This window comes from Cryptosporidium bovis (assembly GCF_009768925.1).
Source record: "Cryptosporidium bovis isolate 45015 chromosome Unknown contig_25, whole genome shotgun sequence".
In the NCBI taxonomy this organism is placed as follows: Eukaryota; Apicomplexa; class Conoidasida; order Eucoccidiorida; family Cryptosporidiidae; genus Cryptosporidium; species Cryptosporidium bovis.
Window position 1 is genome coordinate 150022 of NW_027125008.1, and position 22637 is coordinate 172658.

At 32.5% G+C, this 22637-nt stretch overlaps 7 protein-coding genes across 7 annotated transcripts; 5 read left to right on the top strand and 2 right to left on the bottom strand.

Annotated features, from left to right (window-relative positions):
• Window positions 1-165: 165 nt before the first annotated feature.
• Window positions 166-1781, top strand: FG379_001794 (uncharacterized protein; the record flags this gene model as incomplete). The annotated part of the gene is made up of 3 exons (XM_067327397.1): window positions 166-880; window positions 940-1212; window positions 1357-1781. The coding sequence occupies 3 exons, from the start codon at window positions 166-168 to the stop codon at window positions 1779-1781; spliced, it is 1413 nt and encodes a 470-aa protein (XP_067184828.1).
• A 1130-nt stretch (window positions 1782-2911) lies between these two features.
• On the top strand, window positions 2912-6769 carry FG379_001795 (uncharacterized protein; the record flags this gene model as incomplete). The annotated part of the gene is made up of 1 exon (XM_067327398.1): window positions 2912-6769. The coding sequence occupies one exon, from the start codon at window positions 2912-2914 to the stop codon at window positions 6767-6769; it is 3858 nt and encodes a 1285-aa protein (XP_067184829.1).
• Window positions 6770-8245: 1476 nt separating this feature from the next.
• FG379_001796 (YLP motif containing protein) lies at window positions 8246-11308 on the top strand (the record flags this gene model as incomplete). The annotated part of the gene is made up of 1 exon (XM_067327399.1): window positions 8246-11308. One exon carries the CDS (start codon window positions 8246-8248, stop codon window positions 11306-11308), a length of 3063 nt encoding a protein of 1020 aa, XP_067184830.1.
• Window positions 11309-12106: 798 nt separating this feature from the next.
• FG379_001797 (uncharacterized protein) lies at window positions 12107-14200 on the bottom strand (the record flags this gene model as incomplete). The annotated part of the gene is made up of 1 exon (XM_067327400.1): window positions 12107-14200. One exon carries the CDS (start codon window positions 14198-14200, stop codon window positions 12107-12109), a length of 2094 nt encoding a protein of 697 aa, XP_067184831.1.
• A 1780-nt stretch (window positions 14201-15980) lies between these two features.
• On the top strand, window positions 15981-17885 carry FG379_001798 (uncharacterized protein; the record flags this gene model as incomplete). Its single annotated transcript, XM_067327401.1, has 1 exon — window positions 15981-17885. One exon carries the CDS (start codon window positions 15981-15983, stop codon window positions 17883-17885), a length of 1905 nt encoding a protein of 634 aa, XP_067184832.1.
• Window positions 17886-18873: 988 nt separating this feature from the next.
• FG379_001799 (uncharacterized protein) lies at window positions 18874-19983 on the top strand (the record flags this gene model as incomplete). The annotated part of the gene is made up of 1 exon (XM_067327402.1): window positions 18874-19983. The coding sequence occupies one exon, from the start codon at window positions 18874-18876 to the stop codon at window positions 19981-19983; it is 1110 nt and encodes a 369-aa protein (XP_067184833.1).
• Window positions 19984-20701: 718 nt separating this feature from the next.
• Window positions 20702-21496, bottom strand: FG379_001801 (uncharacterized protein; the record flags this gene model as incomplete). The annotated part of the gene is made up of 1 exon (XM_067327404.1): window positions 20702-21496. One exon carries the CDS (start codon window positions 21494-21496, stop codon window positions 20702-20704), a length of 795 nt encoding a protein of 264 aa, XP_067184835.1.
• Window positions 21497-22637: the final 1141 nt, after the last annotated feature.

Below are 22637 nucleotides of genomic sequence, written 5' to 3' on the forward strand. Positions count from 1 at the left end.
ATGCAATAGTATAATTTGTTAATGGTAATACAAAATAGTTACAAATATTACTGAGAACGAATTATTTGGAAAGAAAAAACGGTAAATTTTAGTTTTTATTATTAACATTTTTGTTTGTTATCATTAGTTGAATATTATAAAATATAGTACTTAATATAAACAAAAATGTTTTATCTAGTGAAACTAATAATTTTGTGTTATTTTTTTAAAAAATTACTATTAAAGGAAGAAAAATCTTTGACGATTGGAGTACTCGGCAATGAAATAGATGAATTAAGAGGTGATATGTTTATTAATGACATGATGGATGATGGTGGGATTATTGGGGGTCATGATATTGGTTATGATGAAGCTCAAATTGGTGTCGCTGGTGATATTGGACTTTCAGAAACTTCTGAACATGCGGATTTAAATTTAGATAAAGATATGTTGAATGATTATGATGAAGTGAAATATAGTGATTTTGAAGAAATGCCTGACTTCATTCCTTCTGACGAAGCCGGAGAAACGGGTCTTTTATCCGGTGATACTGTTATACATGATGTTAATAGTGATACCTCTGAACAAAACTATGGAATTGGTAGCCGAGATGACTTTAAACTACCAAATTTAGATAGTGAAAGTGTTCTACTCTCTAGTGATAATGAGAAAAGAGATACTTATATTGACAGTGGCTATGATGAGGTATATGTTCCCACATCAAAAACTGAATCTGATTTAGATAGTAGAGACGGCGTAATCAACCCTAGTTTAGATGAGAGCGAATTACCTACACTACCGGGAACAAATAATCCAAGAGACGGAACTGGAAATGAGCTTCCAGGTTCATCAGTAGCAACATTAGATGTTGATTCTTCTACAGATCCTTCAACTAATAACGGTAGGTTCAATGAATTAATGATAAAGTCTATTAATTTACTAATTAATACAAATTTACAGAGCTTTTAAGTGATACCTTCAATCTACCCACTCCTCCGCAGCAAACTGGTTCAGAAAGTTCTAATTCAGGAACAAGTTCAGGAGACGGTAATGGAAGCGAGCTCCCTGGTACAACAGCAGGAACAAACGGAAGTACTGGAAGTACCGGAAATACTGGAAGTACCGGAAATACTGGAAGTACCGGAAATACTGGAGGTGTAAGCAGTGGAGGAAGTGGAAGTGGTGGAAGTGGTGGAAGCAGTGGAGGAAGTGGTGGAGAAAGCAGTGGAGTAGGTAAGTTTATAAATAATATAAATATTAATTAACAATTTATTAACACTCTTATATTAACAACAAAAAATATATACATATATCCATACACCGATACACTAAACACACTAATCTCTATATTGTCACCATTTTTTACTTGTATTTCAGCAAAAACTGGTGGAGATCAAGCGGCAATTATAGGAGGTTCAATAGCAGGAGCACTATTGGGAGCAGGTGCAATAGCTGGTGGACTTTCATGGTTTTTCATAAATAAGAGAAAAAATGAGGAGAAACAAAAGAGGCTTAGAGCTCTAAGACTAAGAAGAGCAAGATTGGCTGCTCTAAGAGCAGGTCTTGCAGATTCTAGTACTCAAGGTTCCATGTCTCCTGGGAATATTGACAACAGTTGTTTCCAAGATTCTGAAAACATACCTGCAAATGTTCAGAAAGCCCAAGGTAATAATGAACTTGATTCAAGCTCTTTAGTTTCTATAGTAGCATCAGACTCACCCAGTTCCGATGAAGCAATACTAGGTGCAAGTCTAATTTCACTTCCAGAAATAAGCGTAAAAGCAGGTTCCAAAGGTGATTAAGCATTGATAAAATAAAACAGTTTTGAAAAAAAAGATTAAAATTTAAATTTAGCGCTATTCTCGATGTTTTTTTTCGTGGTAAATATTTAAAAAATAATAATTTGATCATTTTAATGCTTTTCTGTAAATGGAGTAAATAAGAGTTGAATTCCAGGTTTTTTCTCATTGATAGAACAAAATAGCGAGTGAAATAGATTTTCTTTAAATTTTTTGGTAACAATTGCAGTTAGAATTTCAGATTATTAGCGAAAATAAGTATTGATTTTCTGTATTATTAAACAAAAATAAAACTATCCCCATGTTATTATTCATATTTATAAGAAAATAAAAAATATTATTTTACTCAGATTATTAATTTCCATTACTTATACTCTTTTCATTTATACCCTCATTTTCTCTTTATTCATGAGAAAAAATTGTGCATGCATGCATTTACACCTAATAAAAAAAATAATTTGCTGTTAATGTGAATAAATAAAAATGAAAATTTAAATATAGAATTGAAAGAATATTTTAATTAAAACATCATACCAAAAAAAGCATAACACGGTAATTTAAGAATGATTATCTTTACATTTTGTGTGAATTTTTTTCAAAATTCGAAAGATAAGTGGCAATGATAACCATAAAATAAAATAAACATCAAGAGAAGAAAACAACAAAATAAAGGATTGGTAGTATAATTTTAGTTGCATTAAGAAAACAAGTTTCATTAACTTATTTACCTTTTTTCTATATGTTTATTTTTATAAAGACTTGAGCGTAAATGGCAAATTAAGGTGTGTGTTAATGTGTGTACACACATTTAATTAATATGAATACTAATTGAAGGTAAAAAGTAGGTAAAATAATTAAGAAGCATTTTTTTGACTTTGAAAAGTTATTATAAGTAGAAACCTGATGATGAATTAATAGAGAAAAGGGATAGCAAACTAGTGATAAGAAGATAAAGGAATAAATATAAAAGGTAAAATTAGTGAGACTATCATAAGTAAGGAATTAAAAAAGTAGCAATAGAAGAATATAACTGGAAACATAATTTTGTGGATATGAATATAAAATTAGTTAATAAATATTAAGTATAATAATAATTTATTTTTTAAAGCTACCTCATTGGAATTAAATTACAAATGAGGTGGACATTATACTTTATTGTAGTTATAATACAAATAAGTTGGGTATTTGGTGCAGAAACTGGCGATCAAAATGTACAAAAACACAGATTCAGTGTATTTTTCCAAGATTCATCAACAGAAGTTAGATTATCAGGTTCACCAAAAACAACACTGGGACAAGCAATTATTTCGTTTTTTAAATCAAGAAAAAATGAAAAAGATTTGACATCATATAATTATGTTTTAGAGTCAACAGGAGCAAACATACCAACTGAAACAGAAATAATAAAAATACCAACAAATGATTTAGTATTAGCAATACCAACAACAGATGGATCGGCAGGTGCAGTAGGAGGATCAGGATCATTCATTGAATCTGGGGTTAAAGATAATAAAAAATATTCAGGAAGAGAATATCAAGAATTATCACCAGAGGATGCACACTTGAAAGTAACATTACCGGATGGTATATTGGAGGATGTAATAATTAATAGAATGAAAACAATAGGACAACTTAGAGATGAACTATTAAGAAAATTTAGTATATCAGGTAACTACCAGATATCAGATGGTAGAAATATATTACCCATTCAATCAACGATAGATGAATTAAATCTGGAAGAATTGAATAGACCAATAATGTTAGTATTACCAGAGACAATTCAGGGTACATACTCGGGTAGTGGTTCACATACCTCTGATGACTATTATACGAGCAGTGGTGTTCCTGGTTCCAGTGAAGAATATTCAAGTGACTATTATGGCAGTGGCATCAACACGAAACAAAGTAGAAAGCCTAGTGGAGATATGTACGATGATTATTATTATCACCATGATCAAATGGATAGAGCAAATGTTGGTGGTAAAACACCAGGTGCGTTTCATGGACCACCAATGAAAACGGGAATACCAGGTGAATATATACTTAAAAAAGTGAAAATAAAATTATATTTCCTGTCAAAAAGAGTAAATGTTGCATATTCAACGCTATATAGTAGAACAGGTTCAGATTTGATATATGATATAAACTCGCAAAAGAATATACCAGTAAATATGATACGTTTAGGTATTATGAGAGAGGGTAGTTCAAAACCAATGAGTTTGAGTATAAATTCACCAGAAGCGGAATTATCATTATTTGAATTGGGAATAAGGAGTGGAGATGTAGTTATAGTAACAGGTCCAGAGACAGATTTTTCAAGGACAGAATTACCATTTAGAAGAGGAAGTAGGTTTAGGATATATCTAACATGTCAGGACGCTCCACATTCACAGAAACGCTTTTCTGTGGAAGTGTGGGAAAATACATCAGTAGATTCAGTAAGAATTGCATTATCAGGTCCATTAAGAGTTCCATTTTCAGATATAGATTTGGAGATAGAGGATATAGATATAAATGGGCAAGTGGTTATGTGGAGAAGATTAAGAGGATATAACATGGGTCAATTAAATATAGTAAAAGATACTGAATTATTTGTAAGAACCGGACCTTATAAGTATATCACATTACAGCCCTCTTACTTTAATAAGTTAACAGGTAGACATGAAATACCAATGGACATAAGAATAAGATTTGATGATTTTACTGGTTTTGATTTACTACTAGGTGTATATCCATCAACAACAATAAAACAATTAAAACGTTTGATAGCATGGAGAAGGAGTTATATACCAAGTTCTATACAATTAGAAATGATCGGTATAGATAGAAGGATGATGCCAACATCAGTAATACCATCAAATGATTTATTGACATTGAGAAAATTAAGGGTAATACCGGGTATAATATTTAGAGTAAAATTAACAGGGTCACCAATAGAACCGTCTGTAATACCATATGACAATATACAAGACAAGGAATATGTAGATGGAGCACAGCAAATAGATAAAAATAGAGGTGAATTAGGTAAGCAACAAACAATTAGTTTAAATATAATGATAATAAATAAGGATTTGGCACCAGTTCAAGTGGTATGTTTTCCAACAACAAAAATAAGGTCAATAGTATCAAGTATAGCTAGAAGAAGAAATTTAAGACCAGAAGAAATACGCTTGTTCTCGGAAAAACAGTTAGAAAATGGTGCATTATATAGAAGGTATTACGAAAAATTACCAGAAAAAACAGTTCAAGAATCAAGAATAACAAGAAATACTGATTTATTTGTTGAAGTAATTGATCAATTGGATAAAGATGATAATGGCAATATAATAAGAGATGGTATGGTAAATTTAATAGTGAAATGGGATGACGATACAACAAGTAACATACCTGTTCCATTATCATCAAAATTGAGTCAATTCAAGGGAACAATAGCTGGTTTAAAAGGAACAAGTCCAGAATTTGTTACATTAAGTAGAAAAATAAATGATGGAGATACGGAGTCTCATAAAATGGCAAATGCAGATGCATCGATAGATTCATATAAATTAAAGGATGGGGATGTAATAGAGGTTAAAATAGATTCAAATGGTGAAGTTGATACCAGTTTGTCAGGAGGTGTAGATTTAAGCGGTGGTATTGGTGATGGAAGATCAAAAAGATTAACAGGATTAAGATTTTCATGGCCTGATGGCACAACCATTGTTACATCGGGAAGGGCAACAAAAAAATTGGGTGAGGTGAGATCGTTTTTAGCAGAAAGACGTGGTAATGACCCTAATACAGTAGCAATATATTTTTCGAGTGGCAGAAAACTAGTGGGTGACGATAAAACATTAGATGAACTGGGCGTACAATCAGATATGCAATTTTGGGTAGAAAATGATGCTTTGCACTTGGAAAATCCTAATGATCCTGTTAGATTTGTGATAAGGAACACTGATACATTATGGTCAACAGTAATATTTATTTCACCTGATGTATATGTGACATCAACAGTAAAAGATTTAATCAATGAATATAAATCAAAATCATTAATACCTAGAGAAGCAAATATAAAGATAATAGGTATAGAAAACATAAAAGAAACTGATTTGTTGTCTAAATACGAGGATGATGAGAGAATAAGACATTTATTGGTTGAAGTAAAATTACCGAATGAATCAGGAATCATGGGATTAATAAATGGCGAGGAATCTAATCCTACACAACCTATTGATAAATTAAAACAAATAATAAATTGGGATGGTCCAGTTAAATTTACACCAACTCAAAGGAGAGGATTAATGTCCGCAAAAGCGGAGACTACTGAAATACAGGTAATGATGCCAGTTGCAGCATTTATAAGACCAAGATTAACTCTGGATGAGGATATATTACAAGCATTTGGTGAAATAGTAGATTCTGAATTAAATGAAAGAATAAATGGTCCACCAGGTAAGAAAATAACAGCAAAAAGGAAAGAGATATTAATATCAAAATTAGCACTAACAAGAAGAGCAGCATATATATTGCATGTAATATGTTCATTAAATAATCTAGCAATAGATAAGTATGTGTTGTTAACGCAATCTAAATCACCATTTGAGGCTAGAAAGTGTACAAAACATTTATCGTTAGGCTTAGATAAATATTACAGATATGCAAGAGGAGTTGTAGGTAAAAAACCAATACGTTATAATAAGGCAATAAAAGCATTAAGAAATGCTAAAAATGAGTTTTTGGAAGCATTCAAGTACGTTGTCAGAAATTCATCAAGAATGGCGAAATCAATTAAAAAAAAGAGTAAAAAGAGTGGTAATATCCCCAATAAAGAGTACTTCGACGCATTATTATTAACAGGCAAAATGAAGTATCAAAAAAAACAACAAATTGACGTTGCATTAAAAGATCTATATACAACATTAAGACCTGTAGCAACACAGGAAGATATAGACGAATCGCTTAAACGTGAAAAAGAGACATCAAGAATATTGAATACAGGTGGTGATTAGTTTTAGATTATTGACACTTATATGCAACAGTCCAAGGCAAGTATTCTCAATTTCATAAATTTAATTAAAAATCTATTTGTACTAGGGACAAGTAGAAAGTGGTATATCTATGGATAATAAAAGTAAATATAGAGAATAAATATGTTTTAAAGCAATAAACTAGTGTATTTTATGTAAAATATAATCAAGATTTATGAAATAATTGTAAATAATATGTAATATTGTTAGATTGCATTATTAGTGTTTAAATAAATTAAACTTAAATATAAGATAATGTATACATGTGTTATACAATCAATTACTAGACATGATATAATTAACAACAAATATGGTATTTAACATTTATTAAAGAAATATTAAAAAAAGAGGTGGTGGAAAAATAATATAGACATTAATGCATGACTACTATTATTAATTAAACCGAAGAATAAACTGCTAGAATATACGGATAGTAATAAAGGAGGTGTGAAGAAAGTAAATGCATCAGTAAAATCAAATACATGCTCGATGACTTTTTAAAGAATTATGAAAAGAATAATATACGTATTTTTAGTGTTAGTTTTAACACTTTCATTTGTTTAAAGATAAATACACTCATGTATAAATACATTTAAAAAAGGCGGGACCGAATGGACATGTGAGAGAAGAAAATTTAACTTGGAGACAATAATATAATATGTAACTAAACAAAATAAGTCACTGCTTAAAATAATAATAAAGGCGATAGTAACAAAAAATATTTATCTGTATGATTTACTTTTCATTACTCACATATAATATGGGGAAGCTATATGATAATGAGTTTTAAAATGTAAATATACGACTCATTGTTTATATAATATCATTAGTAATTAATTAGTTTAGTTAGGTATTAAATTGAAGATTAATTTTAATTATTTTTACAATATAATTTTTGTGTATACATGTAAATTAACAATCCCATTGGCGCCTTTTCCAGAGGTACCTACTTATTTAAAGAAAATAATAAAAGGGTATCGGGGGGGGGGGGGGGGGNNNGGGGGGGGGGGGGGGGGGGGAAGATTATATATATACAAGAATGGGTAGGAAAAAAGTGCGGTAACGTATTTATGGAAAGGGTAGATTGAAATAAATATATAAAGTTAAATATTAAATAGGTATAAATAAATAGTGAAATAAGAAAACATTAAAAAGGTAAATATTTTGTTTTGTTGAAAAGACTGCGGCCCAAGTTGAAAGGAAAAGTAAATAAAATAAAAAGGCAATCATTCGAAGAATAAAATTAGAGTTTTTATTTTTTTAATATTTAAGAGCTAATAAAAGAAATTTGCCAAATAAAATATTTCTTTTAGGGTGCTTAAATAACTAACTCTAAAATAGAAAGGAGTGGGGATAGTTGACATTTAAGAGTAACAATATAAAGGAGTATAATCCATATATCCACTTTTTTCTCTTTTTGAATATTAAATAAAAGATTTATCATTTTAGGATTGAATAATGAACATAAAGACAAACAAAAGGGGATTGTTGTCCCGATTAAAGGGAGTATCAATATTAATACTTGTATTACTAGCATTGGTACATGGTAAAGAAAATGACAATAAGAACATAGCGGAGAAAAAGATTCGCGATATAAAAGAATGGGAACATTTTAAGAATGTTCTGGAATTGTTACTATTTCAACCAGGTAGAGGTATGGGTACCCCCTGGCCAAAAAGACCACCATTTGAATTTATGAAGTTGATAATAAAGAACGTAGAATTTTGTTACAGGTGTAAGAATTTATTGGATAATTGGATGAATTCTGAACCAAACATGATATTATTCAGAGGACCATTATATTTTTCAAAAATACCGTATATATTTTTGGTAGCGTGTGGATCTTTAGAATTTAAATTTACAAATAATAGCCCGTCTGATTGTACGAAAGCCTTTGAAAAGTTTAGTTTACAAAAATACTATGAAGGCTTTAGTTCGGCTCCAACATTAAGAAGACGCGCATCATTCCCTGCTACTCATACAGATTACAGGCCTTTTAAGCCAAAATACTTACCATTGGATTCAGTACAAACTAAGGTCACAGTAAGAAAGAGTCCAGATTTGTCCAGACATAGTTATTTCCCACATATTATAAAGGACGTTGATGCAGGTTCTAATAAAGGTTATCCTTATTTTCATGGGATTTATCCTACTAACACTACTCATGGATACGTTCCACCCATTCAAAAGAATTTAGGTGGTACTGACAATACAGCTTCTTATCCTGCCTCTAGAACGGGGATACCTAGTGATCCCAATCATGGTTATGTTCCAATTGGACATTTATTTGACGATGGTGATGTTGAGAAGGGATCATTACCTTCATCTAGGACAAGAATACCAGTTGATCATACAAACCATAGCTACATTCCGTACTTGAAATCTTCAAACGAGACTTTTAATGAGACAGGATCTCTTCCTTCATCTAGAACAAAGGTACCATTGGATCACACGAGTCATGGCTATGTACCAAAGATACCTTATAGCAACGATGAATTAGAGGGTCATATTGAGGTTTCAAATCCAGCATATAGAACGAAATTACCTACCGATAGAAATCATACATTTATCCCATATATTCCATTTTCAAATGAGACTCGTTATGAGACGGGATCTCTTCCTTCATCCAGGACAAAGGTCCCATTGGATCACACGGATCATGGCTATGCACCAAAGATACCGTATAGCAATGAAGAATTAGAGGGTCATGTTGAGGTTTCAAATCCGGCATATAGAACAAGATTGCCTACTGATAGAAATCATACATTTATCCCATATATTCCACTTTCAAACGAAACATATAATGAGACAGGGTCTCTTCCTTCATCTAGGACAAAGGTACCGTTGGATCACACGAGCCATAGTTACGCACCAAAGATACTGTATAGCAATGAAGAATTAGAGGGTCATGTTGAGGTTTCAAATCCAGCATATAGAACAAAATTACCTACAGATAGAAATCATACATTTATCCCATATATTCCATTTTCAAACGAAACATATAATGAGACAGGATCCCTTCCTTCATCCAGAACAAGAATACCTGTTGATCATACTAATCATAGTTATGTCCCACAAATATACGTAATTCATTACAATTTGTCAGAAGTCAGAGCCTCTTATCCAGCATCAAGAACAGGAACATTTGCGAATACAAGTCACCTTTACATCCCGTTATTTGAACTTAGAAATGAGTCCTTGGGTGATAACATTTACTATTATGGTTTACCTGCATCTAGAACGAGTTTGTCCAGTATAGACAATAGTGCACACGGGTACATTCCGGTATCCCAAAGAAGAGCAGTGAATGAAACGGCTTCTTATCCTGCCTCTAGAATAAGAATTCCTGTGGATAACACAAACTATACTTATATTCCATGTATATACGATGATCATTACATGGGAATGACAAACAATACAGCTTCTTATCCAGCTTCCAGGACAGGTTTTCCAGCCGATCAAAACCACAGCTTTGTTCCAATCTTTATTAAAGCTGATGACGGTTATGGTGATATGATATTTTCATATCCGGCTTCCAGGACTGGTGTACAAATTTATTCAAACCACAGCTATATACCGGTAATGGAACATAAAGATGATTACATTGAGAAGGGATCATTACCTTTATCTAGGACGAGGATACCAGTTGATCATACAAACCATAGCTACATTCCACACTTGAAATTTTCAAACGAGACTTTTAATGAGACAGGATCTCTTCCTTCATCTAGAACAAAGGTACCATTGGATCACACGAGTCATGGTTATGCACCAAAGATACTGTATAGCAATGAAGAATTAGAGGGTCATGTTGAGGTTTCGAATCCGGCATATAGAACAAGATTGCCTACTGATAGAAATCATAGTTATATCCCGCATTACAGATTAGCAAATGAGACTAATTATGAAACAGGGTCTCTTCCTTCATCCAGAACGAAAATACCTATAGATCATGGGATTCACGGTTTCACTCCTGTATTTACAAGGATATTCCTTAACAACACATCGTTTTTGCCTGTATCTAGAGCGGGCCTACCTTCTGATTTTAACACAAATCATATGTTTATGCCATCTATATCAAAATCACCGGAGACAGAACATGCGGCGAGACCAGCATCTAGGACAAGTGCTCCTGCTCCGGGAACAGCAAGCTGCAACTTACCATTTACGATTCTAGTCTCGCTCCCTAAGGCTGGTTTGCCTGCATCCAGAACAGATCTTTTGTCAGAAGATCACAACTATGTGCCTTTGATTCAGGAGAAGGTGGATGATATTGGACCCAGAGCTGCCTTCCCGGCTAGCCACACACAAATTAAGGCTCCAGAGAAATGGACTCACGGTGGTGAAGGCATTGAATGGGAGCACTATTCAGATATATTGAAACTGGATGAAACTGGAAATCCTTATGTAGACACGATTATTGGTAGGATTTACGGATTTGGGGATTTGAGTACAATTCTCTCTCAATTGGAAGAAAAAGAATCTATTGATGGTAATCAATGTATAATTAATAAAGAATAAGCGAAGTAGGTGTTTTGGTATTTTCTCTCACTCATTAGTTTTTTTTCCGTCGGAAAGGGAATGTGGGTATGTAGTAATACTATTTACTTTGTCCGTAGTATAATAATATTAACTCGTTATTGTTATGAACATAATATTCGGATAATATAATATGACAATGCAGGTAAATGATAATATTTGTTATTATTATTGGTAATGGTGATATTTTGTGTTGGACATAACATTTTATTATTCAGTCTAATCTGGTTTTTTTAAATTATGGTTGGTTTTTAAAAGGAGATTTAGTTATTATACACTTGGTAATTTAAATAATAGACTTTATACATTATCCACCCTATTGTTATTATTTCGTTTACTCTAATCTGTTTTATTATGCTCACCGATTTGGTTGGTATTTAAGTTATATTGTTTAATTTTAGTGTTTTTTTTGAACGTTAAGAAATAGTAGTTAGCATTGTTTATATTCGGTAGTTACTTTCTGTAATAAACGGTAATGTATATTTGCTTCGTTGATGGTAATTCATTCTTTGTCTGCTTCTTCTCCCTCATCTCGTTTGGCTCTTTTTGAATGTGTTTTGAGAGATATCCACATGCAAGGCCGGTATGCTGCAAAGATGCCACAGTTTTAATGTGCATGTGTACATGCAACAGATACAGAAGGGATAAAAAAACTTCATAAATAAAAGTGGTTTACTATATGAATAATTATTGGAAACAATGGAGATATATATTAATATTTATAAAGATGAAAGATAGAAAAATCAATCTAACAATTGGTACAACATTATAATTTACCTTTTATTTATTAATTTGGAGTTTTTTTTCAATTATTTTTGAAAAGCTAGTAATAGTTTTCTTAATAAGTAAAGTCCTTGGTAAGAACTGCTTTCTATGATGTTTTTGGAGTTCTTGTGGAGTATAATAGTGAATGATAATACTCTTTATTGGAGTAAATGTGATCTTACATATATTATGGGTAATTTGTTCAGAAAGTAGTAAAAAACTCAGATTAGAACTAATAAGAGCTTTACATGAAGAAATGTACTCTTTTTTATTAATTTTTGGTCTGATAAATAATATAATTTTTTTGGATATTTTAATGTAATCAACCAAATAAAGAGGTCTTTTTTCTTTTGACACATAATGCGGACCACCTAAACTCTCAATAGCAGTTTTAAGTACATTGCTTATGGTAAATAAAATGGGTGTGGTTACTAAAGGTTGTGGCTGTAAAAACTTTATGGTATCTTGACATAATGACTTGATATCGTTTTGGGATAATCCATTAGTTGTTATCTTGTCTAGTAGTGAAATACATTCAGATGAAGCCTGGCTAGCATTTGTGTCTAAATTGACCCTACAAGCAACTTGTGCAATTTCATTTGTTGAGAATAAAGCGTTGTGGTTAATCCATAATCTATTTTGGAGGGAGTTTAATAGCAATAATTGCCCAGGAGTACATGATATGTTGTGATTTCCAATTCCAATCATCCCAAATATTTGTATATAATGACTCATAACTTTTCCACATAATTTTCCAAGAGCTCTAGAAGCTGCTTCTGAAGTTACTAGACTTGGAAGATATTCCGTAGAGAATTTTCCAGTGGGCAAATAAGTAGAAAGCGTCATAAATGAATGGATACAAGTTGGTACAAATGGATTTACAATTTCGCCATTTACGATACCACCATTTTTTCTTTGGTTGTTTGGGTCTTTTGGAATTGATATAGACACTATATAAACGGTTTTCATACATACTATACAAGCTTCTTCAACAGTAATTGGTATTTTATTGTAAACGCTATAGTAAAACAACAGAGATGCCAGTAGTTTACCTTCGTAATTTAGTGTTCTGCATGGTAGAATAAGTCCACTAAATACGTCATCATTAAAAACCATTTCCTCTCTACCATTTAATTTTGGTATTTTTTTTGGATTATAATTGCCGGTGGTATGATTGTGTGAATATAAAAGTTGTTTTTCCGATTCTTTTATTGAAGTAACTGGCGAGTTCACAAATGGAAGTGATAATAACTTGTTAAAGCCTTGATCCGATTTTTTTGATGAGCTAACCCTTTCTGAAGAATACTTTATTCCAGCAATGCCATGAGCATGTTTAACATCTATAAAGGGCGGAGTTTTGCTAAATGGAATCAATTTAGACTTTGGAACGGTTATTTTAACCGCATTATCAATTAATTCACTATTATTGTTACTTGATTTGTAATACAGCTTTTCTTTCCTCAAATTAAGTACTTCTTTACACATAGACTCGGCGTCTTGTTTTGATATATTTAGTGGTAGTGACATTACACGCATGATCACAATTACGCAATCTTTATGGTCTGGTTTGATTGGGAACAAATCTGAAATCATATAGGAAAGTTCTGGTGTTATTATTTGCTTATTCACTTCATTCTCTTTACCTATATTATTATAGTAGTCAACTACGTCACCACTGGTCCTATTATTTATTCCAAAATGTTTCATCACAACTTCATATATATTTTCTGCGTAATGCTGTCTATTTAATGTAAGTTTAATGTGGTTATTCAGTATATTGTAACACAAGTTATTTGCAAAATCATCTGGTATTTTGTTTTCACACTTAGAAAGTGTTTCCTCAACTCTTTTATTGCATAGTTCCAGTATATTACTATTACTATTATTATTATTATCTATTGTAAGGGCAACCGAATGGTATATTATATTCTTTACTTCACTCAACTTTTCTTCCGTTATAATTTCCACCAAACGGTCATGGCTTTTCACCTCCCTCTCAACCAGTAAACTAAGCCTGTACTTCGTTTGATCCGGTATTAGTAAACATGTTATCGGTAATAATATATGCAAAAGATGAAATAAGAGTAACTTATACAAAACAGCTCTCATTATTACAACACTATTTCCATTTTTAGTACTCTTCATATTATGTATCTCCAAATTAGGTATCTCTAATTAACCCTTGATTTTGTGTATACTACCCTTATAATAAAAATAAAAAAGATTCAGTATCACTATATTGTTATTTACCCTATAGACCTGAAAGAGAGAAAATAATTGCCTTTTCCTTCTTGAATGAAAATTTGACGAAACACTATCCAATATACATCACATATATATATGCAAGTGCGAATATACGTATTAATGTATATCAACTGGTTTATACTTGGTTTACCTCTGAATTTTTGACTTTTTCCTGTTTATATCACCTCTTTTATATTCTCACCTCCTTTTCGGTGCCCTAATACAAATACACTTCTTCCTACTTTGTCTAAAGAAGGGAAATGGCAAAAGACATAAATTACTAAAAGTCAGATTTATCAAACTATTTCTCTTCGTTTCATATAATTATATTCATATCTACTAATATTACTCTTAAGTCCACGTTACCTTTTATACTATTAAAAACTGGCGCCATTGGATCTATTTAATGATCCTCCATCCCATTAAACTTCTAGTAGCATAATTCAAGATCATATTTTATTAAAAAATGCAAATGGCGCCGCCTAGAATAGCGCCGCCAGGCAGTTTTGGTCTTTAATTATTTGTCTAGAAAAATGTTATTGAAAATGTATTTGCAATGAAACGGGATGCTCGTTGGCATATTTTAACGTGAATGACTAGTAATATTATTTTTTTTGCTTTTTTGGGGATTAAGGAATTTGCGTTATCTTTCTTTAACGATAATAGTGTGCGGATAGTTTAGCAACTAGTATACAAACGAAGGTATTGTGTGGCAGAAGAAATGAAATTCTGGTTAGTATATGATTAGTGACATGATAACAAAAACTAAGTAGAATGTAGATGTTCATATAGTTGTGACTGTAGAATAATAGAGTACAAATGATGCTGTGACAGTCACAGCAGAATAGAAGAATAGGATATTAATTTTAGTCTATTAGTAATGACAAAGCAAAAATAGGTGAACAAGTGAAAACAAACACAAGTGATACAGTACCTTCTGCTTTCTGTTCATTTGTGCCTTAAAGTTACAACCAATACTTAACCAAAAGGGTTTTTTACATGACGAATGGTGATTCCTGATATATATTCAAAAATACAAAGTGTGTGTAATATTTAAATATGTATTTGCATGCATGCATTTTTATTCATGCGGATTAAATTTTTTGACACTTATAGCAACAGCAGTGGTAATAGGCAGTGTGTGCAAAAATAAATAGTGTGAAAATGTGTAAATAAAAGTCATATATAATCAATATTTTATACACAAATTACGAATAAATAAACTCAAAGTTTGGTGTGTATGAGGGAAGATAAATAAAGGATACTTTGATGTAAGTGAAGTTATGTAATATTTGCTTTATAAACAAAGTTGTGTGAGTAACATAAATAAATATATTATTTTTAATTATATACGTGCATAGAATAATTTGCATTGTATTAAAATAAAGGAAAATTGACTTAATAAGAAAGCAAATAATTAAATAATATTAGCATATAAGCAGGTTAGGACAAATACACATTGCATAAATTGGAAAAATAAAGCCAAGTGATAACAAGTTACATTAGCTTTATAAATATTATTATTATCATTGACAGTGTTAAAAATAATAATAATAATATAATAGCGAGAGAAGCAAATATTTATTGTTAGGCTAGTTGACAATGCAACAATATAGCTGAATATAAAGGAAAAGCGATAAAAAAGATGAGCAAGTTAACTAACGGTGTGAAAATAAATCCAGTAAAGCTAAGTATGATAGAAAGAATAAATGCATTTGAAAAAAAGACTAATGCGAATTGCTTACCACCAAAGTTGTTTGTAAGTACAAATAAGGTAATAGTTATTGATAGAAAGGGAGCATCAATGGATTCTGAGGAAAAAACTAAAGGGAGCGAAGCAAGCAGTAAGGAGAATATTGAATTTAAAGATGAAAATCTCGGAAGCAGACATTTACCGGTGAATAGTCTAAAAAGACAAGATCATCATGTCGCGTCAGATAGTGACTCAGATACAGATAGAGCGAGAAAAATGGAGGAGGCAATGAAAATAGCTGAAGAATTGATGAATTCACAACTCAGAAAAATAAACATAGAATCAGACTTAAGAACAATAGAGACAAGATATCCAACTAGAGTAAACTCGCCTAGATATTATACGGAAAAAAAAGAGGTTATGGACAAGGCGAATAAGTTGTTAAATAGTTATTCGTTGCCTTCTTTATGGGAAAATAGGTTTAAGTGGTTTAATTGTGTAGAAAACGTTCTCACTATGTGCAATGATGATGAGATAGTTCACAATCAACCGCAGTATGATGATAAACAAACAAGCTCAAGTCAAATAAGAAAAAATTCTTTGTCATCATCGTCATCAAAAAATAGGGAAAAGTATGTTAATGTAAATTCAAGTTTGAATTTTAGCTCTGAGTTTGATTCATGTTCAAGACCATGTGGATCTGGTGGTGGAATAGTTAAAACTAAAAGCAAGTTATTTTCAGGCATTAGCAACAAACTAGCGACAAGAAATGAGGTTAATGGTGGTACTACTAAGAGCGAGTCAGAAGCTAGTGTTGTTAACGTTGATGAAAAGTCGCCTTTTCATGTTAAAAAAGTGAAAAAGCTGACAATTAACAAATCAAACGACGAATTAGCTTCATCGGGGAACAATGTTAACACTGGTGGTAGTAAAATACTGGAAGCAATATCAAAGTTAAATAAAACGAGTAAGAAAAACCCAACAGCAAAAGAAAATGGAATAGAAGAAAAAGGCGTAACAAGAGCATCAACGGTGACAAAGAATGAACAAGTGAAGCAAATCAACACAACTAATGCGAGCAAGATAGATACAAATAAGGCAAAGGAAAGTCGAAAAAGCACAAATAATGACTTTAAAACAATATCGTCTTATCAGGATGATATTTACTGTTTCGATGATGGTGCTGGTTATTTAACATTTGGTATTAACAACAATAATAGTAAAATCAGCGAAAAGAAAGAAACCAAATTAACAAAAAAGACGGCAGTACATACAAGCAATAATGAAAACGGCGACATTTCAAAGTTAGCGACAAAAAAATCCTCGTCATCGCCGTCTTTTTCTGACAAGAAGGTAGAAAGTGGCAATACAACAATGCCATCAGTAAGCAGCAAAAAGGATAAAAATGTTGCTGAAATCACTAATAATAATAAGAAAGAGTACAAAAAATTGGAAAATATAAATTCAATTCCATCTGATTCTAAAGATTCATTGAGAGACTCTTTTCCAAAGTTTGAAAAGAAGGACGAAAACAAAATAGATGAAGGCACGAATATAGTTATTGGTGGTGGTGCGAATCTTTTCATTACAAGGAATACAAGAAAAAGTGATGGTGTTTCGAATTGCGATAAGTCTACTATGTTGTCTTTAAATTCAAACAACTCCAGTAAAATGGGAAGGAAAAAGGCATTAAGAGAGGGCAAAAGTAAGGAAACCAATGTTAGTGCTAATGAGTCGTCTAGTCTCTCTTCTTCAGTATCAGCATCTACATCAGAATCAAGATCCACGTCGATAAATTACTCCTCAAATTTTATCAGGGGAAGAATGGATTACATTTCAACTGATGTATTTGTATGATGCATTTTTTAATAAGTTTTCTTTTCCAGACAGACAACTGCTTTCGTTTACTAAAATGGTAAAATGAAAAGAAGGAAATAACCGAATATTCGCTCACTTTTATCCACTTATTCTATCTATCATATTAGTAGTAATTAAAAATAGTAGCCCAAAACACGCGTTACTGATCCCTGATACACAATAAATGACTGCGAGATGCCTATATAGCGCTTTTACGATACTTAGTACTTTTGTAAATCACTAATGAATTTAAATTTCCTCCTAATTTTATACCTTACTTCCCTCTAGCAACATCAACCTGCAACGACCAAACGCATTAAACAGAAATAGAAAGACGGCTGAGATGAATGGGGATGGAGCAGACATGCATGTACCGTGCCGTGCATGTATGCTCGTTTCAATAAACATTCATCCCAGACTCCGACCTTTATGTTCTCCTAATGAAGGGAATGGTCACTCGTAGCTACATTGCTTAAGTACAAATGAAAATGTGGAATGGAATAATATCAAAGGGATAAACAAAGTAAACTAAAAATATCTCGTAGAATTCATATAAATCAAAGTATTTTCAAAACCCAGTGGGAAAAGTTGCTTTACTCATAAGCAAAAATGCTTTTGGCGCCACAGCGATCTAAAAATTCTAATATATAAAGAATGATCTCAAATTAGTGAAGAGTTAAAAAGAAGGATATTAGTGTTTTTGTTTCATACAGCAATATTTACGTATATTATGTATATATAATAAAGTGTAATAGTAATAGGATTCGAGTATAAAACATATACATATAATTGCCGTAATATTGGCGATTATTCTCGTGCCAACATTTGAGAACTGGTTGCTTGGTGGTCAAAGATTATTAATGCCAGCATATTTTTAAGTTAAGTAGCATCGTAGATAATAGTCAGGATACATTAAATAAGCAATAGGGAGTATAGCTTCTGTTTAGCATTAATTTAAAGTTCAAAGATACGTAGATAAGTCACAAAGATGAAATTAAAATTAGTATCAGCACTTATTGTATTGTTGTTTGGAATAACACAAACGGTTATATCTACTTCTGTTAGGGAAGTATTAAGTGGGTTTGCAAAGTTTTTTTATTCACTAAATTATGATAAGAAACAAGAGATAGTTACGGAGGCAATTCAGGAGTTGCAAACAGTGTTCCCGGACGGCATGGCAACCATAAGCATTCCAGAAGTGACAGATGTGGAAATATGTAAATCAACACTAGAGAAAGCAGTCAAGCAGAATCACGAATGGTATGTTTTGTCAGTGGGACAGTTCGCTCAATTAAAGTTTTATCATCACTTTTTGAATGATAAGGTTGCTATTGATTTGCAAGAAAGAATAACCAATGCAGCTGAATCAGTGGGAAACAATAATAGAGATACAATTACAGTGGACGGTGTTGTATTTACAGTTAGTCAATTAAGTCAAATTATCAGTGACTCAAATTCATTAAGGGAGGAGAATGCCCAGCTTAGGAATTCAATTTCTGGATTGCAAGAAGATTTAGAAAAGTCTTCTTCTACAATTGAGGAGCTTAAGCTTGAGGTGCAGTCGGCAATGCAAGAATCAAACAGAGTGAAGATAGACTTTGCTAAGGTTGAAAGAAAATACTCTGTTTGCAAAAGAAGCGAATACAATCTTAAAAAGATAGTGTATGACCTTAAACGTAGCAAATTTAGTAAATTTAGGTCATTTTTGGGAAAGCCTTTTAGGAACAGTAAATTGAAAAAGGCACTGGGTAAAGAAGGATACAGTAAATTGCAACAAAGGAAAAGAGCTGAAAAGAAGAAAAGAAAAGAATTGGTTAAAAATATAAGTAAGGATATGAAAAAACACAAGAAAGAAAAGAGAAAGAAACTCATTGATGGTGTTGTGTCTCCTGGGGATGAGACACCAATTCCTCAATCAAAAAGTATCGAGCCTTCACCGTTGTCTCAAGGTGTTGGTGGTGCTTCCTCTTCCATGGAAGGTTCTTCGTCCCAAGTTGGGTCATATGACCCATATGATGGGGCCTCTTCAGGCAGTGCAACGGAAAAGAGTACATCTCCGTCAAACAACTACGGTTCTATCTTCGAATCTTCCAACTAAAAGAAAATTACTTGGTATCATGGTTATATATGAGACATGACATGTAAATATACGTGGGAGTGTAAATTAACATGCATATATATACATATGTGCATTTATACACGGCCGGACAAATAATATAGGTCCTTGTAAAAACATAAAGCCCAAAAGCGTACATACACTTGTGATACCGTTGTTTAGAAAAGGAAGGCAAAATTTTATCATAAAACAGTTACCACCTGGTGTAAGCAACGCAGTTAAAGTAGTAAAGAACAACTTTCCGCGGCCGTTCGTCTAAATATATGAATTGGTGAATTATGGAAAGTAGTGACGCACAACAAACGAACAAGGTGTATGTGTCTCAATGTTTATGTATAAAAGGCAGAAGGAAGAAAAATGTTTGAAAGAGGAGGTAAACGCTGCACGCAAACAGAAACTTGCATTCCAAATCACATAAATTACACATGCATGCATGCATGTGGCTGTACATACACATGGCATACACTTGTTTGCAGTTCGAGTCTGTCTAAAAGCAATTTATTAAGACATTTATGAATTTACTGAATGTGAGTATAATACCATTAATTTATGTACATAAATGCACGGTATTATAAGGGGGTGTGGATATTATAGTATTTAGGTTGGTAGATGAGACTTAGTATGTTTATACGCAACAAAGAATGTGGGAGGTAGGGGTAACATGTATGTGATAAGGTTATTTATATTCAAAAGAAACGTTTTATACTTGCTTTTTTATCTCATCCCATCTCTTTTTCGATTTTCTCTTTTTCGCTTGAATTCGTTTTTTGGATTTTAATAACTTTGATTTACTGTCCTTAACCTTAATTCCTTGTGCCTTTTTGATTGCCTTGCTCATGGCTATCTGCCTCATTTTACTCTCCCTTTCTTCTTTAGGCAATTTGTTCAACATTTCTTCTTCTCTTTTAATATCAAGAAGAGCCTTGTTAATTTTTTTAATTTTTGAATCCTTTTTTTCTAAATAGTGGTTCTTATTTGGGTTTTCATCGTTCACTTTTATTCTTCCAAATTCAAATTCGTCCTTTTTACTGTTCTTCTTGTTCATTCCTCTCTTTCTTAGTTCTTGGATCTTATTCGCAAGTCGCTCCTCCAAATCGTTCCTTGTTAGACCTGTATTTAATAAGCACCCATTTCCTGTTTTTAATGTACCATTACGGGCATTATCGTTGGCATTTTTTGAACAATCAGAGTTTGATTCCGGCGATCCACTATTCCCGAGTCTAATGGTATTGTTACTGTCACTTTTTTTTTTTCTTGCCACATTAAAGTAGTCCCTTATATAACTATTTGTAGGTAACATGCTCTTCACACCATATTTTCCTTTTTTAGCTTCGAAATGATTACTTCTGCTGTTATTATTCTCATGAAAACTATTCATGCCTTTTTTGCCATCTCCCTCTATATTCAGTTCCTCGGATGACAGAAGTATGTTATGTGGTATATTTCCCAAAAACAGTGAAAAAGATCCTATCTCTTCCCAATAATTCTCGCCCATTATTTATCCACATTCACCAATCAAAGCTTGTACTATCATATACTCTCTAACACTTGTTGCCAAACTTTAATAGCGAATTTTAAAGAAACCCTATCCTGCATTCAAATCCCATATTCACCTTTGTTTATACCTTTATTCCTTCATATACCAAAATCACCAGTTCTGACCGTGGCGCCACCATACTGGCGCCTCGCCCGCAACATGCGCGCTCTGTAGCATGTTACGGTCCGGCAAGACCAAAATGCGATAACAAAGCAATGAGGCGAAACAGGAGCGAATGTAAAACTATGAGAGGATTCATGAGGTCACGAGAAGCGAGTCGAGGGGCAAATGGTCAATCAAACACAGACACACGACAACTGTCGGATACACATCGCGGGAGGTGCGAGAAAATGACAGTTCAAAGCCATACCAATGACAGGCGAAATACAACATGTAAAAAAAAAAAATTTAACATTACTTTGTGCTAATTTCACATTAATTAAAAAAAAAAAAGTCGAATATAGGTGAGATTTCTTAATATTGATAACATTGTTATTTGCGGTTTATGAACTTTCACAAACATTTAAACAATATTATCCATATATTTTGTAACGATTTATACTAATTTAATATATTTAGTGCGCCAAGCTACCTCACGACTAGCATTAATAGTGTGTGGGGTGGAGCAGGGGCAAAGTGAGCCTGTTACATAAACCAAGTAATTTTGACCTGAACATTCAACAAGATGAACATACAAAAATCGCACACCGCCACTTTTTGTAGCAGAATATAATCAACTTGTTCCGCTTTTCTCCTTTCCCCCTCCCGGTCTTTGTCATCATAATGCAACCCCGCACTAAACATAAGTCCTTGTGTTTTTGTAATTAATATAGAACATTGAATTATCGTCATTTATGTCTTAGGATAAAAATATATAATACATACAACATCATCTGCTCACATTTTCAAGTAAAAATCTCAACATATACCATTTATTCGTACACCTATATATTATTTATCACATAACCCTGAACCTCATGCCTGTTTATCGGCCCGCCATACCACTTTCGCATATATACATACCTCCAGGTTGACATACAGTATGCATCATATATATATTCCGTCCTTGTTATTTCGTATAAGAGAAAATAATACGCAA